The sequence below is a fragment of the Stegostoma tigrinum genome, chromosome 4, assembly GCF_030684315.1.
Source record: "Stegostoma tigrinum isolate sSteTig4 chromosome 4, sSteTig4.hap1, whole genome shotgun sequence".
NCBI lineage: Eukaryota > Metazoa > Chordata > Chondrichthyes > Orectolobiformes > Stegostomatidae > Stegostoma > Stegostoma tigrinum.
The window spans coordinates 56,746,214-56,771,091 of NC_081357.1; the positions used below are offsets into that span (position 1 = coordinate 56,746,214).

At 42.4% G+C, this 24,878-nt stretch overlaps 2 protein-coding genes across 11 annotated transcripts in view; one reads left to right on the forward strand and one right to left on the reverse strand.

The window, feature by feature from the left end:
• The window catches only part of kpna5 (karyopherin alpha 5 (importin alpha 6)), a 38,253-nt gene extending 19,159 nt beyond the window's left edge, over positions 1-19,094 (reverse strand). The window contains exons 1-7 of the mRNA XM_048531096.2: positions 18,962-19,094; positions 16,157-16,287; positions 15,957-16,061; positions 15,768-15,867; positions 11,563-11,657; positions 9,653-9,784; positions 5,208-5,296 (exon numbers count right to left, since the gene is read on the reverse strand). Coding sequence (XP_048387053.1) covers positions 5,208-5,296; positions 9,653-9,784; positions 11,563-11,657; positions 15,768-15,867; positions 15,957-16,061; positions 16,157-16,285 — 650 coding nt within the window. The 5' untranslated portion in view covers positions 16,286-16,287; positions 18,962-19,094. The remainder of the gene's footprint in view (positions 1-5,207; positions 5,297-9,652; positions 9,785-11,562; positions 11,658-15,767; positions 15,868-15,956; positions 16,062-16,156; positions 16,288-18,961) is intronic.
• Positions 19,095-19,331: 237 nt separating this feature from the next.
• The window catches only part of zufsp (zinc finger containing ubiquitin peptidase 1), a 41,225-nt gene continuing 35,678 nt past the window's right edge, over positions 19,332-24,878 (forward strand). For 2 of the 10 annotated variants that reach the window (XM_048531088.2, XM_048531087.2), the window contains exons 1-2: positions 19,332-19,971; positions 22,183-22,291. The gene's annotated coding sequence lies outside the window, so the exon portion shown is untranslated. The other 8 variants (XM_048531084.2, XM_048531090.2, XM_048531091.2 and 5 more) reach the window with 8 other exon arrangements.

Consider the following 24,878-nt stretch of genomic DNA (forward strand, 5'->3'; position numbering starts at 1 on the left):
AGCTCTGGTGAGACTGAAATTTTCGGAAGGGGAGCGAGAGAGACACAGAGAGCACCAGGAGGCTGCCGGGAAGGTAAAGATTTCCCCACTTTAAAAAGCTTACCCCGAACGGGAGCGGTCACACCTGAGACACTACACGTGTAGTGTCTCCCACCCACCACCCTCCTCTAAATCAAAAAAAGAAGACTCGGTGGTGTGTAGATAAGGTAGGGCTTTTTCTATTTCACGTTTCTTTATATATATCGTTGATTGCCAATAACTTTTTTTGTTCCTTTTTCATTTATCTAAGTTAAGTTTAACAATGTCAGGAGATCTCACACCCATGTTGTGCTCCTCTTGCTCAATGTGGGAGCTCAGGGACACAGCTAATGTCCCTGACTCCTTCATGCACAGAAAGTGTGTCCAGCTGCACCTATTGTTAGACCGCATGACGGCTCTGGAGCTGCAGATGGACTCACTGCGGATGGAGCATACGCGATGCTGAAGGGGTTGTGGATAGCACGTTTAGCAAGTTGGTCACACTGCAGATTAGGATTGCTGAGGGAGAGGGGGAATGGGTGACCAAAAGGCAGAGGAAGAGCAGGAAGGCAGTACAGGTGTCCCCTGCGGTCATCTGCCTCCAAAACAGGTATTCCGTTTTGGATACTGTTGGGGGAAGATGGCTCACCAGGGGAAGGCAGGAGTAGCCAGGTTCATGGCACTGTGGCTGGCTCCACTGTACAAAAGCGGGGGGGGGGGGGGGGGGGGGGGGCGATAGTCATTGGGGATTCAATTGTAAGGGGAGTAGACAGGTGGTTCTGCGGTCGAAAACGAGATTCCCGAATGGTATGTTGCCTCCTGGGTGCGCGGGTCAGGGATGTCTCAGATCGGCTGCAGAACATTCTGAAGGGGGAGGGTGAACAGCCAGTTGTCACGGTGCATATAGACGCCAATGATATAGGTAGAAAATGGGATGAGGTCCTACAAGCAGAACTTAGGGAGTTAGGAGCCAAGTTAAAAAGTAGGGTCTCAAAAAGGTAGTAATCTCAGGATTGCTACCAGTGCCACGTGCTAGTCAGTGCAGAAATGAAAGAACAGCCAGGATGAATGTGTGGCTTGAGAGATGGTGCAGGAGGGAGGTGTTCAGATTTTTGGGACATTGGAACCGGTTCTAGGGAAGGTGGGACTATTACAAATTGGACCGTCTACACCTGGGCCGGACTGGAAACAGTGTCCTTGGGGGTGCTTTTGCTAATGCTGTGGGGGAGGGTTTAAACTAATGTGGCAGGAGGCTGGGAAGCAAATATTGGATAGAAAAGAGGTAGTAACAAAAGCCTGTAGGGAACTAGATAATGGAGTCAGTGTGACTAAAGGGAATAGTAGTCGGGGGGCAGATGACGAACACAAAGGGATTGGTGGTCTGAGGCGCGTTCGTTTTAATGAGAGAAGTGTAGTAGATAAGGCAGATGAGCTTAGGGCTTGGATCGGTACCTGGAAGTATGATGTTATTGCTATTGCTGAGGCTTGGTTGAGGGAAGGGCATGATTGGCAACTAGTTGTCCGAGGATATCGCTGCTTCAGGTGGGATAGAGAGGGAGGTAAATGGGGTGGAGGAGTTGCAATACTGGTCAAAGACGATATCACAGCTGTACTGAAGGAGGGCCCCATGGAGGACTCAAGCAGTGAGGCAATATAGGTAGAACTCAGAAATAGGAAGGATGCAGTAACAATGTCGGGGCTGTACTACAGGCCTCCCAACAGCGAGCGAGAGATAGTGGTACAAATATGTAAACAGATAATGGAAAGGTGTAGGAGAAACAGGGTGGTGGTGATGGGAGATTTTAATTTTCCCAACATTGACTGGGATTCACTCAGCGTTAGGGGTCAAGATGGAGGAGAATTTGTATGGTGTGTACCAGGAGGGTTTTCTAGAGCAGTATGTACGCAGTCCAACTCGGGAAGGGGCCATTCTGGACCTGGTGTTGGGGAATGAACCCGGCCAGGTGGTTGAAATTACAGTTGGGCTCTACTTTGGAAATAGCAACCACACTTCTGTAAGTTTTACAATACTCATGGACAAGGATGGGAGTGGTCCTAAAGGTAGAGTTCTAAACTGGGGGAAGGCCAACTATACCAAGATTCGGCAGGATCTGGGGAATGTAGATTGGGAGAAACTGTTTGAAGGTAAATCCACATTTGATATGTGGGAGGCTTTTAAAGAGATGCTGATTAGTGCGCAGGAGAGACATGTTCCTGTGAAAATGAGGAATAGAAAAGGAAAGATTAGGGAACCATGGATGACAGGTGAAATTGAGAGACTAGCCAAGAGAAAAAAGGAAGCATACATGCGGTCTAGGCGACTGAAGACAGACAAAACTTTGGAAGAATATGGGAAATGTAGAGCAAAGCTGAAACGAGGGATTAAGAGGGCTAAGAGAGGACATGAGATATTGCTGGCAAACATGGTTAAGGACAATCCCAAAAGAGCGTAACTAGAGAAAGGATTGGCCCACTTAAGGTCAAAGAAGGAAAGTTATGCACTGAGTCAGGGAAAATGGGTGACATTCTGAACGAGTACTTTGCATCGGTATTCACCAAGGAGAGGGACATGACCGATGTTGAGATTAGGGATAGATGTTTGCTTATTCTAGGTCAGGTTGGCATAAGGAAGGAGGAAGTGTTGGGTATCCTAAAAGACATTAAGGTGGACAAGTCCACTGGGCCGGACGGGATCTATCCCAGGTTTTGAGGGAAGAAAGAGGGGAAATAGCTGGGGCCTTAACAGATATCTTTGCAGCATCCTTAGACACGGGTGAGGTCCCGGAGGACTGGAGACTTGCTAACGTTGTCCCCTTGTTTAAGAAGGGCAGCAAGGATAATCCAGGTAATTATCGACTGGTGAGCCAGACCTTAGTGGTTGGGAAGCTACTGGAGAAGATACTGAGGGATAGGATCTATTCCCATTTGGAAGAAAATGGGCTTATCAGTGATAGGCAACATGGTTTTGTGCAGGGAAGGTCATGTCTTACCAACTTAATAGAATTCTTTGAGGACGTGACAAAGATGATTGACGAGGGAAAGGCTGTAGCTGTCATATACATGGGCTTCAGTAAGGCGTTTGATAAGGTTACCCATGGCAGGCTGATGGAGAAAGTCAAGTCACATGGGGTCCAGGGTGTGCTAGCTAGATGGATAAAAAACTGGCTAGGCAACAGGAGAAAGAGAGTACTAGTAGAAGGTAGTTCCTCAAATTAGAGACCTGTGACTCGTGGTGTTCCACAGGGATCTGTGCTGGAACCACTGTTGTTTGTAGTATATGTAAATGATCTGGAGGAAGGTGTAGGTGGTCTGATCAGCAAGTTTGCAGATGACACTAATATTGGTGGAGTAGCAGATAGTGAAGGGGACTGTCAGAAATTACAGCAGAATATAGATAGACTGGAGAGTTGGGCAGATAAATGGCAGATGGAGTTCAATCCAGGCAAATGCGAGGTGATGCATTTTGGAAGATCTAATTCAAGGGTGAACTAAACAGTAAATGGAAAAGTCCCCGGGAAAATTGATGAATAGAGAGATCTGGGTGTTCAGGTCCATTGTTCCCTGAAGGTGGCAACGCTGGTCAATAGGGTGGTCAAGGCAGCATACGGCATGCCTTCCTCCATCAGACGGGGTATCGAATACAAGAGTTGGCAGGTCATGTTGCAGTTGTACAAGACTTTGGTTTGGCCACATTTAGAGTACTGTGTACAGTTCTGATCGCCACATTACCAAAAGGATGTGGACGCTTTGGAGAGGGTGCAGAGGAGGGTCACCAGGATGTTGCCTGGTATTGAGGGTGCTAGCTATGAAGAGAGGTTGAGTAGATTAGGATTATTTTCATTAGAAAGACAGAGATTGAGGGGGGAACCTGATTGAGGTCTACAAAATCATGAGGGGTGTAGACAGGGTGGATATCAAGAAGGTTTTTCCCCCCCAGAGTGGGGGACTCAATTACTAGGGGCCATGAGTTCAAAGTGAGAGGAGGAAAGTTTAAGGGAGATATGCGTGGAAAGTTCTTTACGCAGAGGGTGGTAGGTGCCTGGAACGTGTTGCCAACGGAGGTGGTAGATGCAGACACGTTAGCGTCTTTTAAGATATACTTGGACAGGTACATAGATGGGTGGGGAGCAAATGGATACAGACCCTTAGAAAATGGATGGCAGGTTAGACAGAGGATCTCGATCGGCGCAGGCTGGGAGGGCCAAAGGGCCTGTTCCTGTGCTGTAATTTTCTTTGTTCTTTGAAATAAAAACTAATAGACAATTAAAGAGATGCTCATTCCCATTCTTACATTAACTCCTCATTTTTCTGTACAAACGTGACACCTGGATGGTTATTATCTGACCCCCTCAAATATATCTACAGGGTAAAATAAGATATGCAACTTTGATTCGGACTCGTGCAGCTCCAAAATTCCAAACATCTGACCCTTGGCATAACTTGGCTATTTGTTCTAATGGTAGACTTAACATTTGTCTCACTGTCTATTCACTCCATTACTTTTGCTTGGTAAACCCAATACATCAAATCTCCCAGAAGGACAGCAGAAATGGTTCAGTTATGTCCTCAAACCATTGCTGAAGTGCAACTTCATGAACAACTCATGGGAGGACTAAATTTGTGACAATCAAAATGGAGAAGGCTTATTTGGGAAAATACAGCACACAGACAAACTTCATCGGGTAAATGTAGAAGCAAAGTTGAGGTGCTGCAGCAAATAAACCACTGAACAACCTATCTATGCAACCTTTCAAGCACTACAGGCTCTGCACAAGGCAGAGCCTGCTGATTGTGCAATTGCTAGTTTTAGAACTCAATAAATTCACGTGGGAAACAGTCATCAAAACTGGGGACTGCCTTAGTAGATACTCTATTTAGGATGGTCAACATTCTTTAAAAACCTCTCTCCCACCTCTACTAGCCAAAGGGACAAGAGCAGCAATCTGCTCAGAAAACTGTAATTTCTAACTATCCATCAAAATACTGGCATACTGAATTAAAAATCTGAATTCTGGCATCACAGGTTAATCACGTGAAATCCCCTACTTAACAGTATTGCAGGATCACTATAACCACTAAGGCTGCAGCCACTCAAGTGTAAGGTCAACCAGCAATAAGCCTTGCCCTGTGTACTGAAAGCAAAAAAAACTTCTTTATATTATTTTGTTGGTCAGCTGCGAGAAACTTACTGTAAGAGAGGCGGAAGAATTCCACAACTTAACACAAAATCTCTGCATTCAGCATTGTCACCTGCAATGTTGCCTAGTGCCCAGACTGCCTGGAAGACATTACAATAATTAAAACAAATGAATGGTTTCCATGCTTAAAATTATATAATGCTCAAAATGCTTCACATGACAAAAGCTATTTGTGTTTTATTACGACCTAGTTCAGAGGAATGGTCATAATAAAACACAAATAGTTTTCATGTCTAATCATGCTACTCCAATGGTCACCACATTATAAAGTGAAGATTTATTTGACAAAGACACAAAGCTGATTAACAGTAGTTGGAAATATGTCATTACACTTTTATATAACCCAAATCCCACAAACAATAATTAATAAAGAGAAAAGGAGAATCTCTCTGCAGAAATCAACTCTGAAAAAGGAAAAATAGATTCTGGCCAAAAATACTTACTAATTCTATGAATACAAAACTACAATAATGAAATATTCAGATGGCTTTTAGCCTTGTATTATCAGACATCTGGATGGGAGCCAATAAATATATGGGCTGTCCCTAGAATTCCTTTGACACTTTGTTCAGCAGATATTGAGAGAAAGTCTTTTTGAAGCCTTTCAGGGAGAATATCCATTTTGGTTTTCTGGCTCTTGCTCAAGAACCTGAAGACACTCTGTCAGAAAGATGGGGGTGTCCAGAACTTCAAACAGTTTGAGAGCAACGTGGATAGCATGTACAGAAGAGGTGGATACTCCAAAGGCACAACAGGAATGGATGAACATTAAGGAGAGAAATAGGATTAGGCAATATATGCAGGAGTCTGCTGTGGTCATTCCCTTGCAAACATTTATACTGTTTTGTTACTTTCTTTTGGGTGTTTGCAGGGTGGGGGCGGGGGGAGGTGAGGTGGAAGCAGTTAGCTTCTTAGCAAAGTAACAATAGCCAAATTTGTTGCAATATATGGTTGGCTCTGCTAGAAGGGAGGAGGAATAAGTGTCATCATGCTATTGTAATAGGAAATTTAATTGTAAGGGGAATAGTCAGTCTTTTCTGTGGCTGTAAATGAGACCCTAGGATGGTATGTGGCCTCCTGGGTGCTCAGATCGAGGACATCTTGGAGCAGCTCCATGAAATTTGGAGTGGGCACGATAGACATCTATATTAATGACATGGGTAAACAGATGAGGTTATAAAAGCAGAATATGGGGAGTTAGGAAGCAAGTTACAAAAGTAGGACCTCAAAGTTATAATTTCAGGATTGTTACTAGTGACACCCACTAGTCAAAGTAGAAACCATTGGATCTGTCAGATGAATCCATTGCTGGAGAGATGCTGTAAATGGGAAGATTTCAGATTCCCGCAACATTGGGATCAGAGAGGAGAGGGGGTGCGCTACAAGCTAATGGATTGCACTGCTTGGGGGAGTATCTGCTACTGCAGTTGGGGAAGGTTCAAACTATAAATGGCAGGGAAAATGAGAATCTAAAACAGAAACTCAAGAAAGGTGAGACAAGGGGAAGAAAACAAGACAGAATGGGGAATAAGAAAAGTGGCAGGCTGGTCCCTCATTGTTCTTGATATGTATAAATGATACAGATAAGAACATAATGGGATACGCAAGTTGCAGATAACCCAAAGACTGGTCAGATAATCGATGGTGAGGAGGAACCTTAGGTTACAGAAAGATAGACAGATTGGTAATATAGGCAGATCAGTGGCAAATAGAAGTCAATCCTTAAAAGTTTGAAGTGATGTACATTGAAAGAAGAGATGAGACAAGGGAATACTCTGAACTGCAGGGCACTAGAATCCTCAAAGGACAGAGGGATCCTGGGAGTGCATGTCCAGAGATTGTCAAAAGCAGGACAGGTTAATTTCAGGGAGGGCAGGTTAAGGCAGCAAGCAGGACACTTGTCTTGATCAGTTGTGGCACAATTATTTGAGCAGGGAAGTTATATGGGACATGTGCAAAAAAAACCACTTTGGTTAGGCCACAATTGTGTACAGTTCTGGTTGCCTCACTATAGGAAGGATAGAATTGTCCTTAAGGGTTGCAAAGGAGATTCACCAAGATGTTAACTAAAATGGTCCAACGTAGAAGTGAAACTGACGGGCTTGGTTTGTTTTCTTAGAGCAGAGCAGGCTAAGGTGGTCCTGATTGAGCTGTACAAGATTATGAGGGGCACAGACACAGTGAATAGAAAACAGATGTTCCCATTGGTTGAAGGGACAATAATGTGGAAGCATCACTTAGCTAAGGGTAGGTGATCAAGGAGAAAAATGTTTTCACCCAGAGGTGGTGAGAATTTGGAATGTACTGCATGGGAGGTCAGTAAAAGCGGGCAACCTCAGAATCTGTGATAAGTATGTGAATGGCATCTAAAACATCACAAAATTCAAGGGAATGGGGCAAATACTAGAAAGTGGGACTGGTATAGCAAGGTCGGCACAGGCTCAACTAGCCAAAGGTCCTTTTCTGTGCAGCATGAATCTATGCTCTAGTGTGATTTGGACAAGCTGAGAGACTGGGTAAACGCATGGCTGATGCATTACAACATGGATAAACATGAGGTTATCCACTCTGGCAGTAAAAAGAGAAAGGCAGATGAACGGAAGGGCAAAAGATTGAGAAAGAGAGAGGTGCAGCAAAACCTGGATATTCTCGTACACCAGTGAAAATAAACATGCAGATGTAAAAGGTGGTTAACAGTACATTGGGCATTATAACGAGAAGATTTGAGTACAGAAGCAGGAATGTCTTACTGCAACTGTAGAAGTCTTGGTAAGACCACATCTGGAATACAGTAAGCATTTTTGGTCTCTTTACCTAAGGAATTGTCTATGGAGGGAATGCAACATAGATTTACTAAACTGATTCCTGGCAAAGTAGAACTCTTATGAAGAGTAGTTGAATTGGTTAGGACAGTATTCACTGCAGTTTGGAAGAATAAGCAGAAGGATCTCAAATCTAGTAAAAAAAGGATGTACCCAACAATAAAGGAGTCCAGAACCAGTGCCATTTAGGACAGAGAAGAAATTTCTTTACCTACAGCATGGTTAGACTGTGGAATTCTCTACCCCCAGGAAACTGCTGAGAGCAAAACATTCAGCATTTTCAAGAAGCATTCAGACAGTTTTTACAGCTAAAGGGTACCGCGAGAAAGCAGGAACAGCGTACTGAGCCTTATCACATTGGATAGTGTCGGCTTGACAGACTGAATGACCTGCATCTATTCCTATTTCTTCCATTCCAGTATTATGAGACTTTCATGAAGTGTCTTTAAAGTGTCCCAGTGTCCTTTCAGTACCTTTTCAAAAAAAAACAGATCCAGGCAGCATCACCACCACACCCACGCCCCATCCACACTTTTCATCCCACCAGCCTCCGCATTCAAAGGGTTATTCTTTGCCATTTCAGACAACTCTAGCAGGCCAACACCAAACACATCTTCCTGTCTACATTTCGCAGGGATCACTCCCACTGGGAGGCCCTGCTCCATTCCACAACTACAAACACCACCCCACTTCTCCCGAAACCCTCCCATGTAACCCATGGAAGGTGCAACACCTGCCCCTTCACCTCCTCCCTGCTCGCTACCCAAGGGCCGAAACAGTCTTTCCAGGTGAAGCAGCATTTCACTTGTACTTTCTCCAATCTTGTGCATTGTATTCCCTGCACCCGATGTGGCCTAATCTATATCGGAGAAACCAAACAGACTGGGTGACTGCTTCGCAGAACACCTCAGACTATGCTCAAGCAAGACCCCGACCTTCCCGTCGCATTATTTTAACAGGGTCCTGCGTGCATGTCCATCTGTCTGTCCTCAGCATGCTTCAGTGTTCCAGTGAATCACAGCGCAAATTGGAGGAACAACTCCTCTTCAGGCTAGGCACTTTTACAGCCTTCTGGACTTCATACTGGAGTTCAACAGCATCAAATTGCAAATTTTCTCTCATTCCTTCCCTTTCTTGGAGCTTTATTTGTTACATTCTGTTATCATATCCTCTATCTCCTACCCCAGTCCCAGTGGGACTGCCTGTTCTTTCCAACCTGGCAGGTAGACACAATTGTGACATCCTCACATCCTGATCACTTAATGTGAACTATTAACATCTTTTCATAACCAGCAATCTAAACCCACCACGCTCAACAACTACAGCATAAATGCTGCAAGGCTCGTCAAGACTCAAAGTTAGCTTGCTTTCTCTCAATGGATTCTGTATCTACAGTAACTTGCTCCTCCACATTTTTTAATCTCCACTTGAGGCATTAATTGAAACCTTCATGTTGTGACAAAAAACATTTTAAAACAGATGTACAATTTTTGCTTATATTTTCTATATTGCAAATTTAGTGATAACAAGGGTCAACACCAGTTAACTATGGAGGATGATGACTTAATTTAAAAACACTGGAATTAAATGACCCCATATATAACAAAGGAATACCTGTTCTTGCACATCCTCGTATTCAGAGCTAAGTAACTCAATGAATATAGGAACAGCGTCAGCTTCTATAACCACTTTAGTATGAAGAAATGTTCCAGAAGCAATGTTGGTTAAAGCCCATGCAGCCTCAAACTGCAGAATTAAAGTACAGAAATGGATCATCACTATTAAAGTATTAAAAATGTACTGTTCTTGTTTTCTGTTCTTTCACATGTATTTTTAAAGCTCAGAGGAGACAAACATTTTATTCTAATTCTTAATAAAATACTGCAAGTTCACATTGTAAAATGTATGTTATTTTTGATTCTATAAAATGTATCTAGTGTTTTAAAATAATACAATTCCTAACTGATTGAAGTTGTAAAAACGTGAAACTTATTTCGGGTTTATTCAAAAATAAATTTGAAAATGAGCCAGAAAGAAGAATTCAGGCATAAGTGCAACACGACATTTGAAGCAAGTGTTTTTCATTAGATCCAGAATTTAAAAATGCATGTTTTCATGTCAGATTATGCAAAGCATTGAGAGGCTGCATCTTGAATAGTTTGTGCGCTTTTGGCCTCCTCACTTATGGAAGGGTGTAAATGTGTTGAAGGTAATTCAGGAGTGGTTTACTTGAGTGATATCTGGAATGACCCAGCATTAGACATGTCTCCACTGAAGATTAGAAGAGAGTGGCGACCTGATTGAACTGTAAGGATCCTGAATGGTCTTGATAAAGTGGAAGAGAAAAGGGGGAGTCCAAAACTGGGGGACATGTTTAACATCAGGGTCACCTTTTGGGGCAGAATGGAGATTGTTTTCTTAGCATGTGCAACTTTGGAATCCTCTCCCTCAGAAGGCAGTGGAGGTGGGATCAATGAATATCTGTAAGGCAGTAGCTACTCTGAAGACTGGAAATATTCTACATTTTCCAGCATGGCAAGTTAAATATATGTCTATTGTAAGGTAGATGGATTCCCTTAATGTGAATCTAAGGTTATCAGAGTATATGGGAATGTCAGAACACAAGCACATTAGCCAAGATCTTTTGAAGCAGGAAAATCTAGGAGCAGAGGGCATATCTCACATTTATGACGGTTGCGGTTGCGGCATTCTTCACCACAGTGAGCAGTTGGTGTCAGGTCATAATGTATATTCAAGGCCGAGACAGACTGATTTGTACTTAGTTGGGAGTGTGGGGGGGGTGGTCTGGGTGGAATGCTCCTTGGAGGGACAGTGTGGACTCAATGGACTGAATGGCTTGCTTCTACACTGTAGAGATTCTATGATTTCTATAAAAAGCTGAAAAACTGATGAAAGTGGTCATTAAATTGAATAAGATTCTCAGGTTTACACAAATCCAATAAAAAATACCAAGAAAACAACGTTGAATTGTATAACATGTTAGACTGCATAAACTTTATTCAGTTCTGGCCACTAGATTTCTTCAGGTATCTGCTAGAATGCAAAATAAGGAGTCTCCCCGGGTCTGCGTGGGTTTCCTCCCACAGTCCAAAGATGTGCAGGTTAGGTGGATTGGCCATGCTAAATTGCCCATAGTGTTCAGGAATGTGTAGTTTAGGTGGGTTATAGGGGGATGGGTCTGGGTTGGATGCTCTGAGGGTTGGCGTGGACTTGTTGAGCTAAAGGGCCTGTTCCATCACAGTATGGATTCTACAATTCTATAACAGGTAAAAGTGATTAGAATACTCAACATATAGTCGAAGGTGTGCTGGAGGACAAGTTTGCTTTACATGTCATGAGTAGCTACTCTGAAGACTGAAACTATTCTACATTTTCCAGCATGGCATGTTAAATATATGTCTGTTGTAAAATAACAGATGTATTACTCTGAAGAACATACTGATACTTATATTGGTGTAATGTTCTGAGATTCATTACCAAAACAAGCTCACGAAAAAACTCACTTGGAGGGTAAAATTCTCATTCCTCTTCAAAAACTCCACAAATCTTGGCACAATACCAGGTGTATTTATGACTTCGTCTATTGGAGGATTAGGTTCTGAAAGGGAATATTTATAAGTGAAATTCAGGATACCATTCTTCCATAATTCCTATTATCCTGTTCTATGATACGCAGGATGTGATTAAAATAAAAATCAAATATTTTAGTAAGACATGTTACTTAATTGCTTATAGGAAATGGAACTCAATCTTTACATATATATGAACATATAAATTAAAAGAACATTCTTTTTTGTGCTTGCTACGCTATTTATTTAGCTTATGGTTGATCTGATTGTGGTCTCAACTCCTGTCTAACCCTAATACTCATTGATAAGTGACTAGCAAGGAAGTCATTATTTCCGTTTAAAAACATTCAGTGACCCTGGATCCATTGGAGAAGAGCTCCCTCGACTCTCAATGCTCAAATTTTTCATCATCCGTCTTAAATGAATGATCCCTTATTTAAAACTATTTACATTCATTGTAATTTCTCTCAAAGAGAATCAGCATCCAATACATCACATTCCCTCAAAACCTATATGTTTCAATCAGATCACCTCTCACTCTGCTGAACCTCAATGGATAGACTAAAACTGAACAACTTTTACTACTTAGAAAGTTCCTTCATCTCAAGAACCAGTCAATAAAACCCTGTCTGAAGTTTTGAATGCAACTGTCCTTTCTTTAGTAAAGCAGACCAAAAGTGTACATGTTGCTCCAGATTTATTCTCAACAATGCCATATACAACTATAGCAAACGCTGTTATTCCATTCCACTTACAATAAATGTTTCATTTGCCTCCATAATAATCTGTTGTTCTTGCACAATGATTTTTTTTCTAAACTCGAACTATCCATTTAATTTATCATTGTGGGACAGAATTTCTCACTCTCTCATTACTACTTTTAAGTCACAAAAACTCTGATATTGGTCAGATAGATCAGCATGATTTGAGGGAACTCTCTCTTCTCCAATGGATCAATATGATAGTAAGCTATTCAGCAGACAACAAAACCTGAACCATCATCTAGAGAACCATGGATTACCCAAATTACTGAAGTTTTTGATTCATTAAGAAGTCTTAGTGTCCGTTTTGAGAGCTGAGACAACAACACTAAATGATTTCCATTAGGAGATAATGAAATGTCTCTTAAAAATCTGAAGCCTACCAGCACACTTGATTCATTGCTAAGATTAGGATTAAATAGATTCAAGGAAGGATAAATTGAACACAATCTACAGGAGAACCAAAGATATAGTTACTTTGTTCCACTAACTTCAGAAGCTCTGCCACATGTATTGTTGTGCCTAGGTTCAGCGCAACCATTTGTACCCAAGTGATACTGAATACTGTAGATACTCATTGCATTCATAACATGGGTTAACCTGAGTGAACATATTACAAAGTCTTTTTGAAACAAACAAATCAACTCCATAATATTCATAGGGTAGGAAACTGATTTCTTCCTCGCTGCCATTGATACAGGTTACAATCTTGGAAAATTTGCCAACTGTATGTGTTCATTAAGTAGTAGTGATTGAATTGACCGTTCTGTGGGGCTTGAAATGTTCAGCTCAAACTTTGACACAGGCAGAGTCAAACAAGTAAAACAAAACGTAATGAAGACGCTAGACAAATTCAACTGCCAATTCCTCTATGTAGGAGGATGTCTGCACATCAGTGCAAACGATAAGGCTAAAGAATTCGCAGCAATCTTCAGCTATAAGAGCCGAGTTTATCTCTACCGTCTCCAGTCTTCAGCCAATTCAATTCACTTCATGTGATATCGAGAAGCACTTGGAGGAATTAGAAACTGCAAAGACTGTGGGTCCTGACAACATTCCAACAATAGTACTGGAGCACAAGTCTTCAGAACTTTCTGCTCCTCTAGTCAAGCTGTTCCAGTGCAGTCACAGCAATGGGATCTGCCCAAAAATGTGGAAAATTGACCAGGTATGTCCAGTATGTAAGAAGCAGGGAAAATCCCACCTAGCCAGTTATAGTTCCATTAGTATTCCCTTGGTCATCAGTAAAACGATGGAACGTCTTCAACAGTGCTATCAAGCAGCATTTGCTCAACAATAACTTGCTCAGTGACATCCAGGTGGGCTCTGGCAGGGCCATTCAGCTCCTGACTTCATTACAACCTTAATTCAAACATGGGCAAAAAGACGTTAGTTGCAGAAGTGAAGGGAGAACGATAGCCCTTAACATTAAGGACATATTCAACCGAGCATGACATCAAGGATCCCTCGCGAAACAAATACTCCGCTGGTTGGAGTCATATCTGGCAGATAGGAAGATGGTTACAGTCATTGGAGGTCAGTCATCTCAGTTCCAAGACATCTCAGCAGAAGTTCCTCAAGGTACTAGCCATCTTCAGCTACTTCAATGACCTTCCCATGAACATAAGGTGAGTAGTAGGGATGTTCGCCAATGATTGCACAATGTTCTGCACCATTCGCAACTCCTCAGATACTAAGGCAACCCATGTTCAAATGCAACAACATCTGGACAATATCTAAGGTGGGCTGACAAGTGGTAAGTAACATTCATGCCACAAAAATATCAGGCCATGATCATCACCAATAAGAGACCAACTACCGCTCCTCGACACTCAATGGTGTTACCAACACTGAATCCCGCACTATCAATGTCCTAGAGGTAACCATTGACCAGCTACTCAACTGGACTTGCCACATAATTACAGTGGCTACAACAACAGGTCAGAAGCTAGGAACACTGCAGCAATTAAGTCACTTCCTGGCTCCACCAGAAAGTGTCCACCATCTACAAGGCACAAGTCAGGAGCGTGATGGAACACACTCCACTTGCCTGGAGGGATGCATACCAACTGCACTCAAAAAGATTGAGAACTTCCAGAACGAAGCAGCACACTTGATTGACAACACATCCACAAGCATCCATTCCATCCACCGCTGACAGTCAGTAGCAGCAGTGTGTACTATCTGCAAGACGCACTGCAGAAATTTGCCAAAGATCCTCAGACAACAACTTCCAAACCCACAACCACATCCATCTAGGAGGACGAGGGCCGTAGATACATGGGAACACCATTTGTTACATGCTCTCCAAGCCACTTGCCATCCCGGCTTGGAAATATAGCGCCGTTTCTTTACGGTCACTAGGTCAAAATCCTGGAATTCTCCCCATAATGGCATTGTGGGTCAACTCACTGTAGGTGGACTGTGGTGGTTCAAGGTCAACCCCATCTTCTCAAGACAAAGTAGGGACAGGCAATAAATGTTGGTCAGCTAGCGATGCCCACAAATTAATTTTCAAAAAATGTAACTTGTGAAATATGCATTTGTTCCTATTTACTTAACACTTAAAATAGAGAAAAATGGCACGAAATTTCACAAGATTTCCCATTATGGTATTATTTTCCATTCAACCAAAACTAGAGAGATTCCTGGACAGTAGAATAGAACAGGAAATCAACTGCAACAATGAGACAGAAAACCCAGACATTAAACAAAGGATGCAGGAGTTGTACATACTTTCATCGGTCCATAATTTAAGTGTCCACCTACTCTTGATGATTAGAATACATTATGCTAGAAATAGTAAAAGCCCATCCTCTCATTCCAGCTCTGTGATTTTCTCAGAAACTGCTATTCAATTCTGGGTTTATTTTTCACTTCTTACCAACTTATAAACATACATACTTATAAGTGAGATTCGAGATTCCATAAGAATATTAATTTTAAAGACTAGACATGCGAATATTTGCTTGTACTTATGAACAGCTGTTTTATACTGTACTGAATTGTGTTCGGCTTGTACACAAATCGACTTATGAACATATTCAGACGGAACCTGTTCGTAACCCAGGGACTGCCCTTATTTGGACTTGCACAGATGCAATATTATAATTAATCAATATCCTCAATAATGATCAACCTTCCATTAAACTTAAAACCACATTTCAAAGGAAAGCATCGATTTACCAGCCATCGCTGCGTTTAAATTGTCTTAAGACAATGTGTAAAAGGAATCCTTATTGCCTTGTTCTGGCAATCCACCCTTCCTACTCCCGTAACATCATTCTGGCAGGCTCCTGTTCCTTCTCCCTTCTCTCCTTCCCTTCCCTCCAATAGTAAGAACTCTCCACAGCACTGCATTCAGCCCAAGATTCTCACCTTTTGACAACAGTTTCCGAAACTTCTGTGTGGCTGCAAGTTGCTGGTCAGGATCTTCTGAAAAGATCATCTGTACCATTTCTACTGTGATTACACCTTCCTACAATAGAAGACATTTAAGATTGGACACTTCAGTGTTTAGAAATTCTGTTCAACACAGACAAAAACATTCTTGTTCTTTCTACTTACGCCAGGTAAAGAGACTACAGTAGAGCTTATATCGGGGTCTTGAATGGGGCTTTCAAACATGGCTTCATCACTTCCAGGAACTGCCACATTCCTGCGCTTGAACAACTGGAACACAAGCAGGAAAAAAAAGCAATCAAATGAAGGCATGAACCAGATCTACTTATCAAAAAACTTTTACAGAACTATGATCACATACACACCTGCTCTTCCCTTTTCTGTTTCCGTAACTGGATACCTTCTTCTTCTCGTCGTCTTCGCATTTCCTGAGTGTTTAATGCTTTGTTCTTGTAGCTTCTCATCCTGTAGTTATCTTTTACTGGGCTTGCCATGCCTGTATTTAAACATTCCCAATATGATCAAATAAACCTTACAGCTGTAAAAGCACCATAATGGATAGATTTTCACCTTAAATAAAAAGGCAATCACGCTTTTAAAAAAAACTATGATTGATGTCATATCTCAAAGTATACTAATTTTAATTCATACTTTTTTGAAATGTTGAAAACATTCCAATTTTTCAGAACTTGTAACTTCCAGTAAACCTTTAAAACTAAAATATTTAAGGCTACGTATTTCACAAATATGTGCCTTTATTTTAGGACATTCAATTACTACTGTTCTCTCTGCCTCCCTAGTCTAAGTCCCTTTTAAAAGCACAGGCTTTGACGAAATGATTTAACTTTAAAACAATTGGAGAATGTTTCAGCAACTCTGTTGTGTTCTGGCTACTTGCAATTTTTATAACTTAATTTATCCATCACTAGATCAAATGGTATATCCTACATACTGAAGCTCCAGATGTTTAAGAAAAACTGGAAATATCAACCGGTTCCCCAGCAAACAATTATTTTCTAACTCTTAAGAAACAGTTCAGTGAGAGAATGGGTTGTTAGAACAGAAATTTCAGTTAATAAACAATGTAGAAATAAAGAGAAAATATAATAAACAAATTAATCTGTCAACAGAATTCTAGCTGGAAAATAATAAGAGTCAGTAATTAGCATGGTTCCATTAAATCTTCAACTCTTGGCGCCTGCAATGTGCTTAAATCACAATAGACAACCTCCCCGAGACTGTCAGATATATAAAAAGGCCGGAAGCAGTTGGCAACACGGAAAGAGACAACGGTTGAAAATACAGTAATTGACTACAGGGATAGTAGGAACTGCCGATGCTGGAGAATCTGAGATAACACGGTGTGAAGCTGGATGAACACAGCAGGCCAAGCAGCAGAGGAGCAGCAAAGTTGACGTTTCGGGTCGAGACCCTTCTGACTATCCCTGACTACAGGAATCGGTTGGAGAAGCCAGAAGGTGTTATCATTGTGGATCCCAATTTTCTGAGCCCTACTCTTTTAAAACACAATAGATGCTACTCCTCTAATATTTTTGTACTTTCTAACCATCAGTGTTACGTAACTCCTTTCCAGACCCTCAGGAAGACATATCTGAGATGGGGATGACAGGGTAGTGAAGATGGCATTTAATACTCCTGCCTTTATTGGTCAGTGCACGAGTATAGGAGCTGGGAGGAGGACATGTTGTGGCCGTGCAGGACATTGGTCAGGCCACCTTTGGAATACTGCATTCAATTCTGGTCTTCCCACAATAGGAAAGATGTTGTGGAACTTGAAGGGGTTCAGAAAAAATTTACAAGGATGTTGCCAGAATTTGGAGGATTTCAGCTATAGGGAAAGGCTGGGGCTATTTACTCTAAAGCACTGAAGGTGGAGGGGTGAACTTATAGAGGGGCATGAATAAAGTGAATGGACAAGTTTTCTTCCATCAGGGTAGGGGAGTCCAAAACTGGAGGGTATAGGCTTAAGGTGAGAGGGGAAAGATTTAAAAGAGACCGGTGGGGCAGCCTTTTCATTGACAGTGGTATGTGTATGGAATGAGCTGGCAGGGGTGGAGGAAGCAGCTGGTAGTTACAATATTTAAAATCCATCTGGATGGGTACACAAATAGGAAGGGTTTAGAGGGAAAAGGGCCAAATGCTGGTAAATGGTGCTATATTAATTTAGGATATCTGATTGGTAGTTACAAGTTGGGCCAAAGGGTCTGTTTCCATGTTGTATATATCTCTACAACTTTAAGACAGTTGCCACTTTGACTTTCTGCACTTGATTCACAATTTCTTGGACTCCACACATTACTCAAACTCCCTAAATATCACTCCTACAATCCCTGACAGAAGTGCTCAAACCACCAAATGTTATAACCTAATTTGAACATTGGTCTAATTTAAACATGAACGCTCTAATATATCCAGAGTTTGTCTACTGCAACTAGCAATCTTCAGATGATGCAGGACATTGTACATTTCATATAGCCATGACATGAAAACTCGGTATAAAAACCTCTGACCAGAAAAAGTAGTATTAGAACTCAGAACTGTAGCATGACAGTTCAAGTTTTTATTACAATAGAATCGGTTACTTTGGACCAAATAAAAAATCTTTTCCTTTACTTTCAGTCTCCACCGACCCCGACCCCACCCCCCCGGAGGTTTCGGACAGGATCAAACTACATCCCTAGCTTCCACATACCGACCACAGCCCACCTTTGTACCGCTATGACTGGGCGGGTGAAGCAAGTCGTCCACCTCACTTGTAAATACTGTGCCAATTACTAGAATAAAACCTGCGATTTTAAACGACCGGCTGAAGAATCTTGAGGGGTAGACGAGGACGGAGCTTGGAGAAAAAGTGGCGATTCGCCTTTGGAAACGGTGAAGAACCTCTGTCTCCTTCTTCGCCGCCACCCCACACACTCGGAGAATCAGAGGGTTCTCCAGAGAATACCCACGGCCCGGGGAGACACGGCAAATGCGGCCCGCTAGTTAAAGGCCGAAGTGCAAGTGCAGGGTGTGGAGCGTCCTAGACTTTGGGGACGGCCTATCACAGAGAACGCCATGGCTGAGGGTCCCGACGAAGAAGGCCTCGGCGTTGGCGGCCGGAGAGCCTCCGGGGACGAAGGAGGGAGGAGAAGCAGGAAGGAGCTCACCTGCAGCTGTCGCTCGCTTCTCCGAGCTCTCGCCCACCGACCGTTAGACCCTTAGACCCGAACCCACAATATGGCGGCAGCGCGGATGCAGCGATCCCAACAGCCACCTCGACACCGACGCACTATCTGCGTCTGCGCACCCTCAACAGCTCTTCTCTCCCCGACCAATCGTTTACGACTCCGCCAACTCGCTTCCAAATTAAAGCCCTCTTCTCAAGTTTGATTATCGTACTTTCCATTTCACAAAACAAAACTAACATATTCGTCCGATTACGGGATTGCTATTTTTGAAAAAGGGTCGTAGTCTTACCACCCCAACATGAAAATCCTCATACCGGAAGTGATGGAGTGGGGGAATCTTTTTGCTGTGACACACTGGCGATTGACAAAAAACTGCCATCTCCACCGGAGATAATGGGAACTGCAGATGCTGGAGAATTCCAAGATAATAAAATGTGAGGCTGGATGAGCACAGCAGGCCAAGCAGCATCTCAGGAGCACAAAAGCTGACGTTTCGGGCCGAGACCCTTCATCAGAGAGGCGTATCCACCGGAAGAGGGAACACCGTGCGCTTGCGCAGTAGTGGAGAAAGCAGTTAGACGAAATACCACAGCCACTGCTCAATTGTGGGAAAAGAGAAGTTTTGCCCTGAGTCTCAGCCCTAGCCATAAGTGGGGTTGGCCAGCGACGGACGCAAATAATTAGAAGTTAAAGTCACGATACAAGGTGTATCTTATGGTTCCAAGACAGCTAGGGTCAAGGAGTTAGTTCTTGTCTGTCGGCCAGGCTGTGAAAAGAAAGTCAAGGAAGGCCTGTGTACTGGTAAGGAAGGCGGTATCTCTTAATCACCATTTGATGTAAGGGTCAACCGTCTTCACCCTTTGGATTCCAGTGGTAAAGTAAGTGACTGCTGAAGCCGACCTGGGTCCAAAAGACTCTACTGCAGATAGGATAGGAAATCACAGGCATTTGAGTTTTGAACGAGTTTGCTGGACAGAAGATCCACTTTGGTAAGCAGCTGTGAAGAATTCCGGTTGGATGACCAGCCCGATTCAGTTGTGATTATGTCAATATGATGTGGATGCTTGACATGCCAGCTAGGATGAGCACCTCAGTGGCTGAGTATTCTGCCCTGCCATGTGATTTTCAGAAAAGCTCAATCCCAATTTGGGTTCAAGTGTTTGAACGTCTTAGTATAACACTGGTATACCATCCATATCTCGTGTATATAGAGCAGAATGGGGCAGAACTATTCCTGTGGTTTTGAAGAAGAGCAATACCTGACATGAAACTTTAACCCTATTTGTCTGCACAGATGCTGTCAGACTTCCTGAATTTCTCAAGCCTTCTGTGTTTGTTTACCTTGCTTTCAGCAATTTCTGGTGCTGCTCTTGGCACATTGTCCTGCATACTTTGAACCCGGGTTGATCCCTTGCTTGATGTTAAATGAAGTGATGGATATGCCAAGCAATGAGGCTATCAGTTCTGGTGGAATGCAGTTCTGCTGCTGATGGGCCATAGCAGCTCACGGAGCTCAATTTGAATTGCTTGAGCTCTTCACCGTAACACGATTGAGTGTACGTGATGGGACTTAATCAGCGTGGATTTATGTGGTGGTCATTCCTGCTAACAAGGTGAAGAATAGATGCATCTGTGATGGATAGATTGGTAAGGATGAGTGAAAGTAAATCATTTCCCATCACTACCAGCCACAAACCCATTCTAGCAGTTATAGTTTTTAGAAATCAGTCATTAGTGGTGCTACTGAGCCACTGGTTCCTTTACATGGTACATTCTGCTACTGTTTGTACTTGTTTGGTTATCAGAAGTTTTCCTTGTCCATCCTTTCTAGATTTATTGTGTGAAATTTAAATTTGACCACCTCTTGAGACGGAATTCTACAGTACTAATCTGGAACTCTGAATTACATTATTATTACCTCACAACATCACATTGAGAAGATACCAAACCTCATGTGGTAAACTGAGGGTAATACCAATCAACTGCAGTGTTACATGGATAGGTTAGCAGAATGGACAGAAAGTTGCCAAGTGGAATTTAGCACTGAGAAGCACCATGTGTATTTTGATGGAAGGGATAAGGAGAGTCAATATAGCCTGAATGACATGGTTCTAAAGGATCTTTAGACACGAAAAGACCTCGGTATTTGTGTGCATAGATTTTTGATAGCGTCCAGACATATTGATAGATTAGTTGACAAGGCATAATGACTTTTGCTTCATAATTGAAGATAAAAGGACAGGAATTAATTCTAGGATAACACAGTGTGGAGCTGGAGGAACACAGATGGCCAGGGAGCATCAGAGGAGCAGGAAAGTTGACTAAAACCTGAGACCAGTCTCTCTTGGTCTTTGTATTAGCAGTTAAGGGAACAACATTTATTTTTCTGTTTTATCTAAAGCTGTGTTGCAGTCTTCTAGGTTGTAATTTCCCTACAACCTGTCTCTTGTCAACTTTCCTGCTCCTCTGATGCTGCCTGGTCTGCTGTGTTCCTCCAGCTCCACGCTGTTATCTCCAACTCCAGCATCTGCAGTTCTTGCTATTTCTGAGGAATTTATTCTGTATTTTTCTTATAAATCTCTGGATGGATCCACTTAGAGTACTGTGTATAGTTACGGTCATGCTTTTTAGAAAGGATATGAAGATCTTTGAAAGGTGCAGAGGAGAATGGTTGCAGAATTGAGGGATTTTAGATACTGTTAGATTGGAGATGTTGAGATTGTTTCTCTTGTTCCAAGAGAAAGGTTATAGGGAAATTACAACCTAGAAGACTGCAACGCAGCTTTAGATAAAACAGCAGAATAAAAGCTGTTCCCTTAGCTGATATACAAGGACTAGAAGAGACTGACATAAGGGCAAGCAGTACTGGGGAATGTGAGAAAGAACCTTTTTATGCTGTGAGTTGTAGTAAGCTGGAACTTGCTAGATGCAAGATGACAAATTATTTCAGAAGGAAATTTGACCAACACTTAAATACTTCCAGGGCTAACTGGATGGAGCAGGGGAGTAGGACTGATTGACTTACTGTCGGGGGTGCCATCATGAACTAAATGGCCTCCTGTGTTGTAATGACTGTTGTGACTAATCAAGTTTCAGGAATTAAATATAAGAACATAAAATAACAGGTAATTGGCAAAAAATGTGGACTGAAGCACAGAAAATAAAATCTAACTGAACTTCTTGATTACTTCCTTGTGTAGTGCAGAGCTATCGGGGGAAGGCAGATCATGCCCACTCTTCACAGTAATTAGCTGTTGTGTTCTGAAATTTAAAGGTCTAGACAAACATTTTGATAGCTGCTGTCAAAAGGTAAGTGCATAAAGTAAGTATGATGTTAGCTTGACTGGTAAGTAGAGGTAAATAATGTGCCAGAGGTAGAGGGGAAAGGGTGCCATTTGGGAAAAGGGAGAAGGTAGCATCAGTACCGGGGTAGGTGATGTTTAGGGTTGGATCTGACTAGTTGATTTATTGTTGTCATGTACTGAGATACAATGAAAAGTTTGGTTTTACATACTATACAGGCCGATTGTACTGTACAAAATGCATCAGGATGACAGACAGAGCACAGAATACAGTGTTACAGCTGCAGAGAAGGTGCAGAGAGAGAGAGAGAGAGAGAGAGATCAATATTAACATTTGAGAAACCCATTCAAAAGTCTGGGGAAAAGTTGTTTTTGAATCTGTTCATATGTGTACTGAAACTTTTACAACTTCTGCTGGATAGAAGCATTTGGAAGACTGAATAACTGTGGCGGGAGGGATCTTTATTATTTTGATTACTTCCTTTAGGCAGCAGGAAGTATGGTTGGAGTCAGTGTATTGAAGGCTGGTTTGCATAATGGACCGGGCTATGTTCACAACTCTGTAGTTTCTTGTGGTGTTGTGAACAGCAGTTACCATACTACGCTTTGGTGCATTGTTGTGCTTTCTTGACCATCGCATTGACGTGGGTGAACCAGGACAGATTGGTGATCATCACTCCCAGGAACTTGATGCTCTCAACCATCTCCACGTCGGCATGATTGATGCAGAAGGGGTGTGCCTTCCTCTTTGCTTCTTGAAATCGATGATCAGCACCTTTGTTTTGCTGATGTTGATGGAGAGATTGTTGTCTTTACACCATGCTGCTAAGCACTGTATGTCTTTCCTGTATTCCGTGTATTCATTGTTTGAGATTTGACCTATAATAGTAGTGGGGTCAGCAAACTTTTAAATGGATTTGGGGCAGAATTTGGCTGCACAATTGTTACTGTGTTAGGAGTATAGTTGGGGGATAAGTATGCAGTATTGAAGATTGTGCTGGAAAAGATGTTGTTGCCCATTCTTATTGATTGCAATCTATGGGTCAGGAAGTCAAGAATACAGTTACAGAAAGAGGATCTGAGACCTAGGTCTCTGAGTTTAGAGATAGGTTTGCTTCGAATTATGGTGCTGAAGGCAGAACTGTAGTCAGTAAGTAGGAGCCTAACATGTGTATCCTTGTTATCCAGATGTTCCAGGGATAAGAGTAGGGCCAGGGAGATAGCATCTGTCATGGGCCCGTCATGCTGGTAGGTAAATTGCAAAGGATCAAATCAATCTAGTAGGCTGGAGTTGATGCACGCCATGATTAACATCTCAAAGCACTTCATAATAATGGAAGTTAGAGCCACCGAGCAGTAGTCATTGAGGCATACTGCATAATTTATCTTTGGCACTGAGATGATGGTGGTCTTATTGAAAAAGTTGGGGACTTCAGATCATAGTAAGGCGAAGTTTAAAAATGTCAGCAAATACTCCCACCAGCTGGTCTGCCCAGGATCTGAGTGTGCTGCAGGGGACCATATCTGGCCAGTTGCTTTCCATGGGTTCACTGTCAAGGCCAAACTAACATCTTCAGTGGTGCCATGGGTACAGGTACGTCCGAGGTTATTGGCACATATGACATAGTTTCACTGATCTTCCGCTCAAAGTGAGCGTAGAATGCATTGAGCTGTTGGGTAGGGATGTATTGTTGCGTGCGATGCTGTTCGACTTTGCTTTGTAGTCTATTGTGTCATGTAAGCCTTGCCACAGATGATGGGTATCCATGTGGTTGGTTTGGATCTCGAGTATAGTCTAGTATTGCTGCTTGGCATCTCTGACCTTACAGAGGTCGTACCTGGATTTCCTGTATAGGTTAGGATTGTCCAACTTCTATGCCTCAGATCTGGACTTCAGTGGGGAGCGGATCTCCTAGTTCATCCGTGGTTTCTAATTGGGAACATTCAGATTAACTTCTTCAGCACGCAATCTTCTACACACTTGGAAATGAACTCTGTAATGGTAGTGGCATACTCATTCAGGTTAGCCACTGAGATCTTCAAGTGTGGTTAGTGGATAAATGAAATTGGGACCAGCTGGGAAATGGGGGTTCAAGTTTGGCAGGGGGAAGTGAGTTCAGGTCTGATGGTGGGAAAAGGAGTGTCAGGTCAAAGTTTGGGGACAGCGTTTCCTGTAAGTTGTGCAGCTGATGGGAAGCCCCATGCATGTTTATCAGCATGACAATGCATGGTTTCCAATTCCCAAAACTGCTGCCCCAAATGGACTATGGAGGTTTGCATAGTAGCGAAAAGAATTATTGGGGGAATGATGACTGGGAGTTTGCAACTGGCATGGTAAAGGTGTAGTTGGGGTGTGTATGATAAGTATGGGACTACTTTAATATTACTCAGGAATTGGGTGATGTATCAAATTTTTCCTGAGTAGCTATTTACTTAATTTTGTCAGTCAAATGCAGCCTTGATGTCAAGTGTAGTTATTCTTGGTAATAATATAGAACAGTAATAGAACAGAACATTACAGCACAGTACAGGCCCTTCGGCCCACGATGTTGTGCTGACCTGAAGCCCATCTAACCTACACTATTCCATGTACA